Raw genomic sequence first — 16956 nt, 5'->3', positions numbered from 1 at the left:
CAGAAAGTGGGGAAAGTGGGTCCTTAGCAGGGTAAAACCTATTTCCTTGTCCAACAAAGTCCTTCATAAACAAAAAGGTTTGTTTATTTGTAATATCTCAATTCTGGAGTACCCTGCTATTAATTTTAATACAATTTTTTTACCAAAAATAGTAAAAATCACCCTAAAAATGAAAAAAAAAGTAGATTTCATCATAACTTGAATATATCACATTCTGGTAATCCCTAATGCCTTAAAAATGTGTGAAATGTCTTTAATGTCTTAAAAATACAAAGTTGCAAATTTCTGCATAATTTGAACAATCTGAAAAAGGTTATCAGTAGAGGTCTATGTCCTAAATATCAAAGCTGTTCAATTAGCAGTTTTGAAGAAGATTTTTTAAAGACATTTTGACCAAAAATGACAAAAATTGCCATGAAATATAAAAATTTGAATATTTCATCACAACTAGCACAAATTTGACTATGGTCATTCTTAGGGACATGTTTACCAAATATTGAAAGCGTCAGTAAAAGAGAAGAAGATTTTTGCCCAAATATAGCAAAATTAGCCTCAAAAATATAAATTTGCATATTTCATCATAATTTGAACATATCTGATTAGGGTAATCCCTGGGGACCTGTAATCCAAATATTAAAGGATTCGTACAGGCTGTTTTGGAGAAAAAACCTTTGGATGTACAAATTTTAGGACAATGCTACACATCCTCCTATTTAGCTGACAGCAAAGCTAAAAACCAGTTGCTAAGTACAAGAGACGTGTTGAGCTACAACACAAAATAATCTTAGGTTTGGTAACAGACTATCAATTAAATGTTACAGGGGCGTAAGCTTTCAAGGACGTGAAATCTCCTTCATCAGATGCAAGGGGGAATGAAAAGTTGAAGCACAAAGTGACAGAAAATTCAGAGCCAAAATTTCAGAAAATTCAGTAATTCAGAGTGGACATTTTTACTCTGAATGTTCTGTCGCTTTCAGCTTTTAATTAATTTTTCATTCCACCTTTGCATCTGATAAGGGAGACTACACCTCTGTGAAAGCTTATTCTCCGGCAACATTTAGTTAGTCATAGCAAGCATGCTACCAAAGCTTATATCAATTCAGAACAAAAATACAGAAACTTATCAAACTTCAGTTACTGACCCTTGGAAGTTTAAATCTACATTAGAGATGAATTGAGGTTCTCAAGTTGTTTCCATCCAGCTACCAGTACACTCATCTTCTTTATTATCTGTACCATCATCTTCTGTAACAACGCTTCGATTTTCAGTTAAATCCAACTTTTTACATCCTGAAAATAATGCAACAATAGGTAATATGGGGCGATGAAACTTTAAATGAAAGACAAGGGGCTGATTAGGTCAAGGAAAAAGGGAGACTTTCATATACAGTGACTCTCTTCAATACTGTTACAAAATATTTGCAGCTTCTTGTCATCAACTGATCAAAATAAAAAAGACAAACTCTCATATGCTGAAACAATACATTGTATACTCTACGATGTTTAATTGATGTTTTACATGCGATTGTGTCTACTAAAAGACATGTGCTAGCTGTGATTTCGCAGCTGTACTATGCAAGGCGTATCGATTGCGCTCAGGTCAAGGGCTATCGCTACTGTTGTGTTGCGATGACCCTTGACCCGAGTGAAATCGATCGATAGGCTATGGCCAAAAGTACCACTGCGTATTCACGGCTAGTTCTTGGTATACCAGCCTCTAAAAGAAACAAGGTTTCTTCACGTAGTTAAGCTATTTCATAGTACAATACAATTAATTTCGAAGGAAAATAATACAGATGCTTCAAAATCTAATACCTTTTTTCTATTTTGGAAAGGAAACTTACCTTTCTGGTCTTGCTTCCGCACGATCACGACTTCAGGGTGCACTTACAAGAAAAATGTCGCAACATCCGTTTTGATGCATCATGGGATAGGAAAAGGCACCAAACTTGAACACCAAGTGTTTAGAAGTAGAACGCCTCTTGCACGCCGATGTTAAAATTAAAACGTTCATGATGGTTTTCTGATTTTCTTTTCAAATTTTGAAAATTTCTACCCGTAATAAACGTGTAAAATTATTTTGTATACTTCCTTTTTTTAGAAAAAACATGCTTTCAGCAATAGTAGACCGGAGATATTTTTCACTTAGTGTGAAATTCGTTACAACAAAATCCGTGTACGTTTGCCGGACAGTGAAGCAGTAGTAAATTTAATATAGCCATTGTAAAGTAAAAACACAAAAGATTGCTAATTGTTTCACAGTATTGTTAAATTTCTGTGACGCTGAGTTTTTGAACACTTGAAGGAGATGGTTGTTAACACATAGTGTTCAGGTTTAGAACATCATTGTTAATAATATGAACACTAGTGTTAACAATATGAACACTAGCCGTTCAAATTTAAACACCGACATGTACATTTTGAACGCGTAAAGACGCGTCTAGCGTCCACTATTTTTACAGTGTAAAGCGGACTCAATCTCGATGAAAAATGTTTTCACGAGAGATACATCATAGAACTGTGAGTTCCACGTCGACGCTTTTACTATATATTTAAAAAAAACGTATGACCTCAGAGATAGGCATACAGTCGATTGAATCAACATTGTTCAATACATATCTTAACTTAGCAACCTCCGTTTTATAGTTGCATTGCACGTCGAAGAGATAGGATGCTGAGAAGGTATGCTTACAATGTGATGGATTTCTATAAGGACCACGTGGCAAATGTATTTCAAGGGTTTGGAAGGTGAAAATCGCACTATATATTTTCTCCCATTTCGTACTCAGCTTTTGTCGACTTTTACGATCATGACAAACCCCACCATAAACACTCCCTTTTTCTGTTTATACCTTATTTAATTCGCCTTCACAGTGATTGATGATGGTTGATACTTGGTCTTGTATTGTTTGAAGTTATTGTCGGTCACTGCTGCCATGGTAATAGTATAACAAGTCGAGACAAAAATATCGCTGTTTAGTTTATCATTATTTCATACAGCTTGAAAGCTATATTTACCACTTAATTTACTCGCCTTCGTAAAGGTACTTTATCAAACCAATTTTAACACACAATCACAGGAGCGCCTCTTAATTAAAGTAATCAATGCCGCTTTTACATCAATCAATGATGCATTTATTAAGCTTTCTATCACACAATCTAGTCATTGTGCCTCAAGAACAAAAACAGCGCACTCAACTATGGCATCGGCCAACAAATGTTTAACCTGTATCCATGCGCGTTGACGATGTACACACACTGTACAGATGTTTTATTTGGCTATTGTTCTCCCGGGATGCACTTGCGTGTGTTGAAACTGTACATACAGCACAGAATGTTTCATCTTGTACAGAATATGCACATTTTATCATCCTGGTGATTTTAGTCTTCAACAATTTCCCGATCCACTCACGTCATGAGATGAGGTTTCCCCTGTGGCGCAGCTTCCATCGTTTATCTACACAGTTGTCATCCTTAAATTAAAACAACTCACAAAAATACCAGCGGGCAACTTAGCCAACACATTGTGGCGGATTACTTCAGGCCAAACTTTCATGGGGGATTTAAATGTCAGCTTGCTAAAAGGTGTTGCTTAGCAAAAGTATTTTTCACTGTGAGATAGGTAAAACAAAACCCGAAAAAGTCACCAGGACATTCGTATCGTCAGAATTTGAAATATATGCAAAAAGGTCATGAAGTGTCTAAACAAATAACGATGCGTTTAGAAAGACCAACTTTCTTCAAACTTGAAATTAATTACATGCACGAAATACAAAACGCTGTGCGTAACGCACAAATCTCAATTTATATACATATACAGATAAGATTTGAAGCACGTGAATTTGTTTTAAGAATCTGGCATGAGCTATTTCTCTTCATATTTTTTCGTGATTTGATGAAGGATTGGAAGGATAGAGAGAGATGTGGTCCAAGGTCGACATAGTCTGGTTTATACCTACACTAGTTTCTCTGTCATGGATCAACCGTGAAGTTGACTGTTGTATGCATTCCAGTGGAGTAATATCTCTCGACAATAACGGGTATATAGGAATTCTCATCGGCATAGACGAAGGTGTGGCTGAAAATCAAGAACTGATTGAAAAAATCAAAGAGGTGTTCACCGCTGGGTCGGCCGATCTTTACACGGCAACGAGGTAAAATATTCCTTTCTTTAATCTTCATCGGCTGCATCAACTGATTGAATCCATGATAATTATGATTTAAATTCTCCAGACACAAAGCGCAAATAGATTAAACAGTTGCAGATTAAGCTTAAATCTTGTTAATGCTGTCACTTTTTGTTTATTTTCTGTTTGTAAAATATCATTCATTTTTTTACTCTCAAAATCGTATCAAGACGAAGTGCCTAGTGTTTAACTTGTGAACGCAGTCAGTATGTATAGGTAATGACAAATGTTATCGTTGACAGCCGAATTTTTGTCTGGAATTGAAATCGTTTGTGTTCAAGAACATTACATATTTATTACACACAATAAATTTGCTTGCATGGCAAATGCATTATTCTTCAATATATCTGTAGGGAAACGAATAAGGTAATGTAATTCTTCCTCTTTAAGGTACTATGCACCTCGAAGGTGAAAGACTTAAACTTTTGCTATAACTTTCCTCAAGGAATATTTCAATCATTCTCTTTCAAAATCAAGAATAAAAATAGAGGGTCACCGTGCAAATTTTGGTACTAGAGAAACAATTTACCCAAGATTTACCGATATTAGAAATTCAAAATGGCCGCCATCCCTGTGTTAACTCTATGGGGAAAATAAAAATTTTCGAATTCGAAGAACTAAGCCGGTGTAAAGTTTTCTTTCACCAAGAGCTTTAAATGAACCCCCACATTTGGTATATCCGGAGAGAATTGTAAAAGTTTGAGAGTCCGAACGTCTGTCCCCGGTGCGTTCTACCTTAAAGAAAAAAAGAATGAAAATAATTGAAATGAGTTAATATGGTGAGGTTAAAATATCAAAGCAACGCTATTTAGAAATGGAATAGATAGCTGATAGTTATCCACAAATTGCAGAACTTCTATCTCAGCAAGATCAAGCAAGGCAGACAAATGTAACAAATCGCATAAGTCAGTCTCTTATGGTTAAAAAGTTCTGATATACACTGTATATTGCGTGTCGCTGCGTTCTTCCAGCGCGTGTCTCGGGCCATTGCGCCTGTGCGAGTTTCTTGTTTGCAAACAAATGTATTTTGTGTATGATATCTAGATGCACCTCATCTTCATAGCTGCAACATTTAAATTATACGATGTAGATTTTGACATACATGTCTTACCTTTCATCAATTGCCATCGTACCTTGGATACAGTGTTTTCATTGGTCGTATGGGTCCCACACGACCTTAGAGCGCAGTTCCGACGACTGTATCCCTTTAAGCATGCGGCTAAAACGTGGAAGACACTGTCTTGTGATCTATATCAAGATGTCTGTCTGTCATGGTTTAAATCGACTGCCTTTTTTTAAATTTTTGGAGCCATAACTTACAATGATCGTCACCGATGTGTCACAACTATGATAATTATGTACGGCATCCAACATATAATAAAAGACGGGGGATTTTCAGTTTATATCTGCTTATTGTTTGAGAGTGCTTAGGGACATTTACTTTGATAAACCTGCCCCCATTTTATTTGTAAAAGACCGGCAAAAAGAAAATATCGAATGTTCGACGTTTGCATGTCTATTGTTCCATGACACGATCCAATGTTGTCACCAGATACCATTTTTCCTATAATATTTCAGTCAAGAAGTAGCACAACATATATGTGAATTGTTTCTATGTTGAAAAAGACAAACCTAATCTTCATAATACAGAAAAATATGATCCGTCAATAAATGACTTACAATTTCCCGTTGCTTACTTTAGAAACCGTTCGTACTTTAAAATATCACAATCTCAGTTCCGAAAAATTGGTCTGACTCACCAAGCTACGATCCATTGACCTCGGAAAGATACGACAAGAGTAACATCATCATTGCAGAAGGTCGCGAAGGACTTGGTAATACACCCTATGTAGCCGGTATACCGGAATGTGGGGTCAGTGGCAGATACATGCATCTCACGCCACAGTACATAATGGATCCATCTGTGCAACGTCTATACGGAACCGCGGGAAAGGTAGGTACATCTCACAGTGTAGAAATGACAATGTAACAGGACGTTAGCCGGGCAGCCCAGCTCTGTCAGAAATAAGTAGTAAATAAACAAATCAAAATCGTAAAAAATAGAACAGAAATATGTATATATTTTCACTCGTGATGATTTAAATATGAAACCGTGCGACTGAAACAATATAGTGTATAACAAGGTTTGCTTTCCGATTTAGTTGGTCGTTCACGAGTGGGGTCACCTTCGTTACGGTGTTTACGACGAGTATCCAAGAAGATCAAGGGATCCAATATATTACATCAAGTAGTGGAACCGTCGAGGCAACTCGTTGTTCACTGGCTATCCAAGGTAGGTTGCAGTGTTCGATATAACATGAATCACTTAGCATTTGTCATGAGCATTTGTCATGAGTAAACAATACTTTGCAAATAGATTGCAAGTGTTGTATACCGAGTAAATTGTCCAAGTAAATGTTGGTCTTTATAAAGTTAAGAAAGGGACAAACAGACAATGTAACACAAACAGGCAAACAAAGAGGTAATATATAAAAAGATCTTGCGTACTTGCTGAACCCAACATTAAGGTTCCAAGACAAGAAATTGACCTTTTTAATCTAACAATTCTCAGGTGGTTAATGATATCAGAACCCCCGTAAACTGTACATTTTCTGAAAGCCTAAATATAGGGAACATTTTGGTAACAACAGTGTCACCATTGTTTACATAACTATCATGTGACAGGTAATTTGCATAACCTTTAAAAAATCGATTTTCCCCATGTTTAGTCTCAATTATTCAAAATATCTGACTCAAACTTTCTGGAATGCAAACTGTCACAACGCTCTTTTAAAGATTGTCCCAGATTTTTTATATTAAATCAACTAGGGTTAAATTAATCGCTCTGGAAGTTTTTCTGGCATAAAAATTGTTTTAGAAGGTTTTAAAAATTCTGAGACACTTTGGAAGATCCTTCGGACAATTTGTACTCACACAAATTTCAGCCCCTAATATCTCAAAGCATTGAAAAAAAAAATATAGCAAAGCAAAATATATAATTTACGGGGGTTCCGAGCTTGCTAACCACTAGAGAAATGTTAACTTAAAAGTTCAATTTCTTGTGTTGGAACCTTAATTCAATAAAACACACTGCATTGAAACTTAACGTACCTCTTGGCAACAGGACTTATTTGTAAAAGACTTCTTCTTGAGCAGAACCCGAGAAGCTTTGTTGTTTGACAAGATTTTGAATTTACAGTCGTCATTAGATCTTCAGTCGCCATTAACAGTGGAACAGCGATATGCATCAGTTGGGTATTTCTTTTACTCGCGTGTTTTTCAACATCTAAATTCATTCTCTTCTCTCACCTATTTTTAACTTCGGCTTGTGTAACACAGGAGAATGGTCCCCAGAGTGTCAGGTGCAGAATGGTGAACCAACAACGGGAGAAGAGGATGGTTGTCGCTTTTTTGATTCTTGGCAAACTGGGGGATACAGCGCTTCCATCATGTACAAACAGTTTTTACCCTACGTGAGTTTATAAACTTGCGGAAATAACATTTTTGTTTCCCCATCTCCGATAGTCGCTGTAAAATAGCTCAAATATGGACATCAAAATGTAGATAAATCTAAGACTAGCATGCTATATCTTGGTAGCAATCACATATTTTCATTTAAAAATAGAAAGTGTTATTTGATAGTAGTCTGGAGTTTAGATAACATAAAATTCTGCTCCTTTGGTGTTCATGTCTAAAATGATATCACACGTAAGTATTCCGTCAGGACTTTTTTTGCAAAGATACTAAGTTGAGCTTTGAAAATATTCTTACTAAAAAGAAGAGAGAGAGAGAGAGAGAGAGAGAGAGAGAGAGAGAGAGAGAGAGGGATGTCATACAGAGTTTATTGAAATGTATAACCGAAACCCTTTCTGTCCTTGCTGACACGACATTTGATGTTCTTCAACAGATGATGCACTTTTGTGACAGCGAGAATAATAGTGACTCGTCCGGCATGGTTCACAACTATGAGGCACCTACCAAGCAAAACGTCCAGTGCAACTATAAGAGTGTTTGGGAGGTAAGTCTTACATACATGCTCGCGTACCAACGTTTTATCAGAAATCATCAGAGAGTAATCCAATATCAGGCGCCTTGTTATCGTTTTGGTGAAGAATCTCTCCGGGAAATTCAATATTATAACAGAACCCCATGGCTTCGGAGAGCGTTCTGTGGCGTTCTGAAAGCGTTTCCCGAGGGATACGGTGTATTCTGCCGCCAGTATTTTTCCGAGCGGAGCGAGGAAAAGTACAGACAGAATACACCGTATCTCGAGGAAAAAATACCGCGTTGTCTGAGGAGCCTGGTATTCATCATCGCTTGTCGATGTGCGCGGTCGCGGGTTGAATTTGTTATCAACCCCTTGATGTACAAAACTAAATTTTTGAACATCCATGACCAACCCTATTTGCCGTTGTTGATCTTGGTTGGAGACTGATTATGGTAACTTGATACCGAATCTAGTACATACTTTTCGTCGCTATATTTCCGTACGCTGACGTAAAATCTGGCAAGACTTTAACGTCGTGGGCAAAGCTCTACTGGAGGAAATGCTCTCGAGTATTATTCGACGCCAGTCGTTGAAAACAGCAACTTCGCGACGCGTTTTCATAACGGTGTTTTGTTTTTTCAATCCTGACGAGAGCTTTGACGTGTTCGGTCGAGACCGCAGCAAATCTTGCGGACGTCGACGGCTTATCCGCCGTAGATTTCGCCGATCGTAGACACAGTATTTTGTTCCGTCTGTGCCGAGATATTAGTTTCACTTTGATAATAAAATTCTGATTCCAAATTTTTGAAATACTATTATTTTCCTCTGCAGATATACAATCAGCTTCAAAGTTTATTGTTGTTCAGGAATAGGCGACAAATATTTAACAGTAGAAAACTTGTACGGGATGAGAACTAATTTGCATAATTTAGCGTGAAGTAATTTCTAACCATGGTTTTCTATGTAAACATTTAATGGCACGTGACCTCTTTCCAAAATGCTTTGCAGTTGGCAAAACACATAAGGGAGCCTTCAGTAATTACAGGGGGGGTGGGCCGGGGAATTCCGCGAACACCTGTACCGTAAATGTGACCCTCCCCCCAATCCTCCCGTCTAAAATGTGACCCTCCCCCTTGTCCGACATTCTAAAACTTGACCCTCCCCCCCCAAACCACTGCGGTATTCTCCCCAGGAATAACTAAAACAGTATCAGCTAATTTACATAACAATTGGTTCAATTGTTATGTTAGGGACAAATTACAGAGGGGAGGGCAGGTGTTTTTGGAGGGACAGTCGCAATTTATCACGCAAGAATTTTTGAAGAGATATGGTATTTCATACAGTTTAGGGAGGGTCACCATATTTTGTGCAACTATAGGAAGGCAAGATGTAGCTGATTTTGTGCTTCATCCAAAAATATCAAATCATAATACATGGAGTCTATCAGGCAAATTATTGACAATTTACCCCCATAAAACATGCTATATCTGTATTTTATATATGTTTGATAATGTATTTAAATGTACTTTGCTTGAATAGGGAAGTAAAATGAACATTTGTGTACAAGAAATTGATTTCTGAATTTCATCTAAAAAGTTGGTTCACTATCCATGGTATTTATGATGAAATTATGAATAGTTTTTTTCCAATACAAAAATAGGTAAATCTTTGCATTTGTGTACTCTTGATTATTGATATTAATTTTCTTGATTAGACTAGAGTGGTTACAAGTCCATGGTTGTGCAAGAAATTTGATTTTGGAATTTGACCAAAATGTCAATTCACTATGCTCTGGGGTCTATGATGAAACTATGAATAATTTTTTTTCAGTACAAAATTAGATAAATCTGTGCATTTATGTATGCTTGATTATTCACATTATTGTTCTTGATAAGACTAGAATGGTTACAAGTCCATGGTTGTGCAAGAAATTTGATTTTGGAATTTGACCAAAATGTCAATTCACTATGCATTGGGGTCTATGATGAAACTATGAATAATTTTTTTTCAGTACAAAATTAGATAAATCTGTGCATTATGTATGCTTGATTATTCACATTATTGTTCTTGATAAGACTAGAATGGTTACAAGTCCATGGTTGTGCAAGAAATTTGATTTTGGAATTTCACCAAAATGTCAATTCACTATGCATTGGGGTCTATGATGAAACTATGAATAATTTTTTTCAGTACAAAATTAGATAAATCTGTGCATTTATGTATGCTTGATTATTCACATTATTGTTCTTGATAAGACTAGAATGGTTACAAGTCCATGGTTGTGCAAGAAATTTGATTTTGGAATTTGACCAAAATGTCAATTCACTGTGCATTGGGGTCTATGATGAAACTATGAATAATTTTTTTTTTCAGTACAAAATTAGATAAATCTGTGCATTTATGTATGCTTGATTATTCACATTATTGTTCTTGATAAGACTAGAATGGTTACAAGTCCATGGTTGTGCAAGAAATTTGATTTTGGAATTTCACCAAAATGTCAATTCACTATGCATTGGGGTCTATGATGAAACTATGAATATTTTTTTTCAGTACAAAATTAGATAAATCTGTGCATTTATGTATGCTAGATTATTAAGATTATTGTTCTTGATTAGACTAGAGTGGTTACAAGTCCATGGTTGTGTAAGAAATTTGATTTTGGAATCTCACCAAATGTCAATTCACTATCCATGGCGTCTATTAGTGTGTGCGTATTTTGTTGGTGATTTCCTATTCAGGAAATATCACATGGACAATCAAAGTTTTGGCCATAAAATCAGCTTCTGTCCAAAGTGACCCTCCCCCCAAGATAGGTTTATAAAAAGTGACCCTCCCCCTTGAACTGTTTTCTAAAAAGTGACCCTCCCCCAATTCCCCCGGCCCACCCCACCCTGTAATTACTGAAGGCTCCCTAAAATGTTTTGCTGAAAGCAAGGGATTAGTAAAATATTTAAAAGCAGTGATAATTAGCTCAATCGAAAGCTAAATTACTCATAAAAGTGTCACAGGTTGAGAAATGCCAAAAACAGAGGGATTATTTATCTCTTTCTGTGAAAATACCAACTTTATTTCGCTGCCAACATATTGGTAATCTGTGGTACATATGTAATATTAGCTGATATGAATGACCAGACATGTGGAAGTAACACTCTTTTCTGTACGACTTCTGAATGTCTTTCATTACACAATGAGTTCATAGTTACTGCAGGTAACTCTACTAATCAAGGATTCATGCTTCATTGAATCGTACATTACTGCAGGTTCTGAACGACCATGTAGATTTCAGAGATGGTGCCAATCCACCACGATCAGTAGCATCAACTGTGCCGACTTTCAAGGTTGTCAAACGTCAAGACAAGAGAACTGTTCTTGTCCTTGATATTTCGGGCAGCATGGGAAGTTTTGGACGTATCGATAGACTTGAACAGGTTTTATTATTATTATTATTATTATTATTATTATTAGTATTAGTATTAGTATTAGTAGTAGTAGTAGTAGTAGTAGTACTTGTAGCAGTAGTTGTTTCCGTCGCTGTTTTGCTGCAAATGTTTTGTATTATCATTATCGAAATGCATTCACTTAACGCTTATATCTGTTCTGTCGCAAATGTCCTTTTCGACCTGGCTAATAACAGTAATAGCTGTTTGTTGTGTTTGAAAGACTGAGCAACTGTGGTTTCAAAAACATTTTTGCAGGCTGTTGTCAACTACATAAACAACGACGTTCAGGATGGTGAATACCTCGGTATGGTAGTTTTCAGCAGCACAGCCGCTGTGAAGTCCCCATTGGTGGAAATGAATGACACACAGAGGGCGTCCATGTTGCCACTGGTCCCAGGTTCTGGAGACATTGGCGGTTTGACGAGCATAGGGGCAGGTGATTGGCGCCTAATTAACATGTGACCAGGATTTAGAATAACTCTAATATGAGGGCGCTGCACCCAACACAGCATGTTTCGCTCAAAAATCACGTTTTTGCAAATATTCATTCAATTTTAATAAATTTGTTTACCCAAGATTAAAATATTGGTTGGGTTCACCTTCCAGCTTGGCAAGCAAACGTAATTTGCGTGATAAAGAAGTGATCATTAATGCAAATGTATGCAAATCACTAGAAATTAAACTCCACTATGGCTGGGTCAAATTTTCTGAAATTTTCACATTATGTTCTTTAAATGCTCTATAAAAACAGGTATTTTGTTTGGCAATGAAGTTCTTACCATTTGAGTAAGAGGCATTTGAAATTTGCTAATCATGATTTTGATCGCTTTTTATAAGTGTCAGTCTTTCAACTCTTGCCAGTTTTGAATGAGGATAGATAATGCAAAAAAATAGTCGTTTTGTTCTACATATACTGTTCTTTCAAGTGAAATATTACATTTCAGAAAGTAGTTTCAAATTTTTTACTTAAATTAGTATTTACCATTAATAACAAAATTGAGGTTTTTTTACCCCAATATACATCCACCTTATCCTTCGAGTAGACTACTTAAACTTTAGAGTCTCTGCTTTTTGAAAATATACAGTATAACCTATGTCCTGCAACTGACACACCCACCTCAGTTGCAAGACATGTCTTGCAACTGACACACCCACCCAAGTTGTAAGACATGTCCTGCAACAGACACACCCACCTCAGTTGCAAGACATGTCCTGCAACTGACACACCCACCTCAGTTGCAAGACATGTCCTGCAACTGACACACCCACCTCAGTTGCAAGACATGTCCTGCAACTGACACACCCAGCTCAGTTGTAAGACATGTCCTGCAACTGACACATCCACAGTGCAAGACATGTCCTGCAACTGACACACCCACCTCAGTTGTAAGACATGTCCTGCAACTGACACACCCAGCTCAGTTGTAAGACATGTCCTGCAACTGACACACCCACCTAAGTTGTAAGACATGTCCTGCAACTGACACACCAACCTCAGTTGCAAGACATGTCCTGCATCTGACACACCAACCTCAGTTGCAAGACATGTCCTGCATCTGACACACCCACCTCAGTTGCAAGACATGTCCTGCAACTGACATATCCACCTCAGTTGCAAGACATGTCCTGCAACTGACATATCCACCTCAGTTGCAAGACATGTCCTGCAACTGACTTCATCATAATCCCAAATGTTTAACAATTTATTAATTTCTAAAGCAATTTGTCATATTTTTTCTAGACTTGGGATTGAACTCATTGAATGCAATTATTTCTTTAAATATTACTGAATTACATGGCAAAAAGACATAAATGGGAAAATATTTTGAAAAAATGAAGGTTTGACAATGCAACTTTGGATGTTCCATTTTTTCAGCAGTAATTCCTTGATCATTTATCGCATTCTGAGAAATTCCTTAGAATTATAACCTGGATTAGAGGGACAGAAAAATAATCTGAATTTCAAAGTAAAATGTACTGCTGTGTAAATGAGTAAGATAAAACCTCGATTATTTCCATGGCACAAGTTTACTTCATTTTGTAACCAGAAAATGATGTAAATCATTTTTCTTGTGGTACAAATAGAAGGAAGTGATTTGCAAATGCCTCATGCAGTTATTTTCTCAGAAATTTATGAAAATAAAGAGAAATTAAGTACCCTTTAATAATTTTTCTATGAAATTATCATGAAATCTAACTTTTTCGGAAATTTGGAAATGTTTTTCGTCGTGTTAAGGGGGGGTCCTTGTCACCTTGATAAGAAATACTGCTTTGTAAAACATAGGGCCAAAGTCCCTGAAGCTACTATAGACATGGATACAAAATTAAGTATTTCCTGACTGTATGAAATTATCTCACTTTAATAGGTCATCCTAGGGACTTGTAAACCAAATATTAAAGCTGTCTGACCAGCGGTTTTGAAAAACAAGCAACTCAACAGTTGACAGAGCTCTGCTGTGTAATATGTAGAGAATAACCTTTTGTGACACATGTATTGATGAAGAGGTGGATATCTTTCATTAACATTGTAAGTGAGTTCTGTTGAATAAGTTGAGACTGTACATACTCAGAGAAAGCACACTGAAGAGACAAATGTTTGAAACTTAAGAAGTACAAGGTCATCAAAAGCATTATAAGGAATCATGTTAAACTTTCATTGCACTGTTTACACAATTGCTATAAATAGCACATGAGGAATCTTACAGCCAAGCTTTACCATAAAAACCCTATCACTTTGACCACTCTTTTAATTGACCACTCTATTTTTTCTCAAAAAGTAATTTTATTTTATCCTTACCAAGTCAACCATAAATGGAAATTAAAACTTTCTCTATCTCTATCTCTATTGACTATTTTGAGCAATTTCTTTTAGATAACATACAGGGCACAATAAATGACGGTTCAGAATATGTCAAAGTTGGAATTCAGGAAAGTTGCCTTTACATGTTTTAATCCTCCAAGATGGTAAGCATTTCACTATGAACTGTCAAAAAAGGTTGAACTTTCTGATAATTCTACATAAAAATTATTTTGGCTTTGATGATTTCCTAATTAATTCAATTATTTAAAATCATATTAATTATTTTTTTCTGGGTGAATTGATAGGGTTTATACAGTACAAGAATAACATACAATGCAAGTCAAATTTTGACCCAAAATGACAAAAAAAATCCTTAAAAATACACATGTGCATATTTCATCACAATTTGAACAAATCTAAGTTGGGTTACCCCTAGGGACCTATATACCAAATAACAAAGCTGTCTGACCAGCGGTTATGAAGAAGAAGATTTTTTATCAAAAACACCTTTTTTGGCATTAATTTGCCTATTTTCAACAATATCAAAAAATAATAAAAAAAAATAGTTTCTCAAAATCATATATTTAATCTACACAACAAATATCGAATCAGTAAGTACTGCGGTTCTCAAGATATTTGAGTGGACGGACGCCTCACAAACGGACATACATACATACATACATACATACATACATACATACATACATACATACATACAGACTGACGACGGACGCCGGACGGATACCCATCCCAATAGCTTCTATAGACTATAGTCTATAGTAGCTAAAAACTGTGTTGGCAACATGCATCTCCGTCTTAAGCGTGATTTACTGAAAATATATATGAATGATCGATAAATTTATGGCCAAGGATTTTCTCCCTAAGGCTATTTAACGTTCACGTCGATTATTTTCCGGCCGTTGTCCGATTCGAAAACAGGCTTCAATGATTTGGAAATTTTTATAATCATTTTATGTACGCAGATGATATAATTTCTTGTAAGTCCTTCTGTCAAGGGAACGAAGAAACTGATAAATACGATCTGTGTTACTATGGTGAGATTCATGACATTGTATTCAACAGCAAGAAGACCGTATGTACATCACGTCTGTGCATCTTAAGATTCATAGCATTCCTCCGATGGAATTAGATTAGCTTATGTTGCATAGGAAATGTATCTGGAAATCGTGTTGACCAATCATTTACAAGACGAAGATGACATAAAGCTTTAGATTAGATTCTTTTATGTGTTAGCTAATATGCTGATGAGAAAGTGTTAAGTGTTCTATTTAAAGGTTATTGCTAGGGCCTACAGGAGTTCAATGCTTTATGTTTCATTAAATATTTTATCTGTTTTTAAAAATTTATCTTAAAACAGACGCAGATAAATGGATAAACAAAGAAATTAGATGTGAGATCATGTAGAAAGTATATATGATTCTTTCAAACGTCAACAAAACTTTCCTCTAAAATGTAATAGACAGAATCTCATTATAACAAAACGCAAACTGGAATTATTTGTGCAGAAACAAATAATGATATTATGATTGTTCCAAAAAGGACTTCTCCAAGGTATAGAGCTACTTGAACAAAATGGTCAAAATCCCAACGGCGGAATCTTATTGGTTTGTACTGACGGCGAAGAAAACACCGCACCCTACATTGCTAATGTAACTTCCCAGGTATGGCACTCAACATACATATTTATATTGCAGAGTGTGGACTCATCACGCATGATTTTGACTGGTCAGCGTAAACATTTGATGTTTCGTTGCAAAAATGCAATCAACATTACATAAATTTTACTTCTCTATTACAGATGTAGAACGGTAGCATTGAAATTGCAGTTAACGTCTGTCAGTAGTTTAAAATCCATACGCATGTTTCCGACACAGAGTGAAATCAGTGCGTAGATTACAGGCAATAATCATAGCACTTAAGCAGTTGTCTTAAAAACTTCTGGTCTGTCTCGTCGCCACACCCCCATTGCCTTCATTGGTAGGGTACACTTATATACCGTGGTTTGCCTCTCATGTCGACTTTTGAACAAGGAATTTTAATAAATATTGGCACTGGACGTCTTCGTATGACTCTATCACAACTTGTTAGACTTGATTTAACTTGTAGACAATGAAGAGTTTTGGCAGCAGTATTTGACCAAAAATGTACAGTGTTGCCGTTCGATTTGTAGGGAACTGTAGAGTTTGCGTTTTACACTTTGAAGTAAATCTGTACCAAATTTTGAGCCGAGTTCCCAAGAATCTAGATATTCTCAAACATTAGTATTTTGATTTGTGTTCACACTTCAAATAACCATCTTCCTCTTAGATTCAAGAGAGGTTAATTACCGTTGACACCATAGCTATCGAAAGTGAGGCATCAATAAACCTGGAAAATCTTTCTTCGACCACTGGTGGAATGTCGTTTTTCTATTCCGAACGTTCAAACGCCCTTAAGGAAGCATTTTCAACAAGTGCCCAAAGAGACCAAGGTATGTAGTCACCGCATTGTTGTTTATTTTCATTTTCAGTGGGAAGT

General features: G+C 36.3%; 1 protein-coding gene across 2 annotated transcripts in view; it reads left to right on the top strand.

Annotated features, from left to right (window-relative positions):
• Window positions 1-16956, top strand: part of LOC139120706 (calcium-activated chloride channel regulator 4A-like) — a 35777-nt gene that overhangs the window by 5873 nt on the left and 12948 nt on the right. For both annotated transcript variants that reach the window (XM_070685243.1, XM_070685242.1), the window contains 9 exons: window positions 3902-4154; window positions 5890-6141; window positions 6350-6480; window positions 7527-7660; window positions 8095-8205; window positions 11439-11606; window positions 11874-12054; window positions 15979-16100; window positions 16747-16909. In XM_070685243.1, the coding sequence (XP_070541344.1) occupies window positions 7637-7660; window positions 8095-8205; window positions 11439-11606; window positions 11874-12054; window positions 15979-16100; window positions 16747-16909 (769 nt within the window). In that variant the 5' untranslated portion in view covers window positions 3902-4154; window positions 5890-6141; window positions 6350-6480; window positions 7527-7636. The remainder of the gene's footprint in view (window positions 1-3901; window positions 4155-5889; window positions 6142-6349; window positions 6481-7526; window positions 7661-8094; window positions 8206-11438; window positions 11607-11873; window positions 12055-15978; window positions 16101-16746; window positions 16910-16956) is intronic.

This window comes from Ptychodera flava, chromosome 20 (assembly GCF_041260155.1).
Source record: "Ptychodera flava strain L36383 chromosome 20, AS_Pfla_20210202, whole genome shotgun sequence".
NCBI classification, from domain to species: domain Eukaryota; kingdom Metazoa; phylum Hemichordata; class Enteropneusta; family Ptychoderidae; genus Ptychodera; species Ptychodera flava.
The sequence above is the reverse complement of the archived record's forward strand: the minus strand, read 5'-3'. Positions and strand labels throughout refer to the sequence as shown.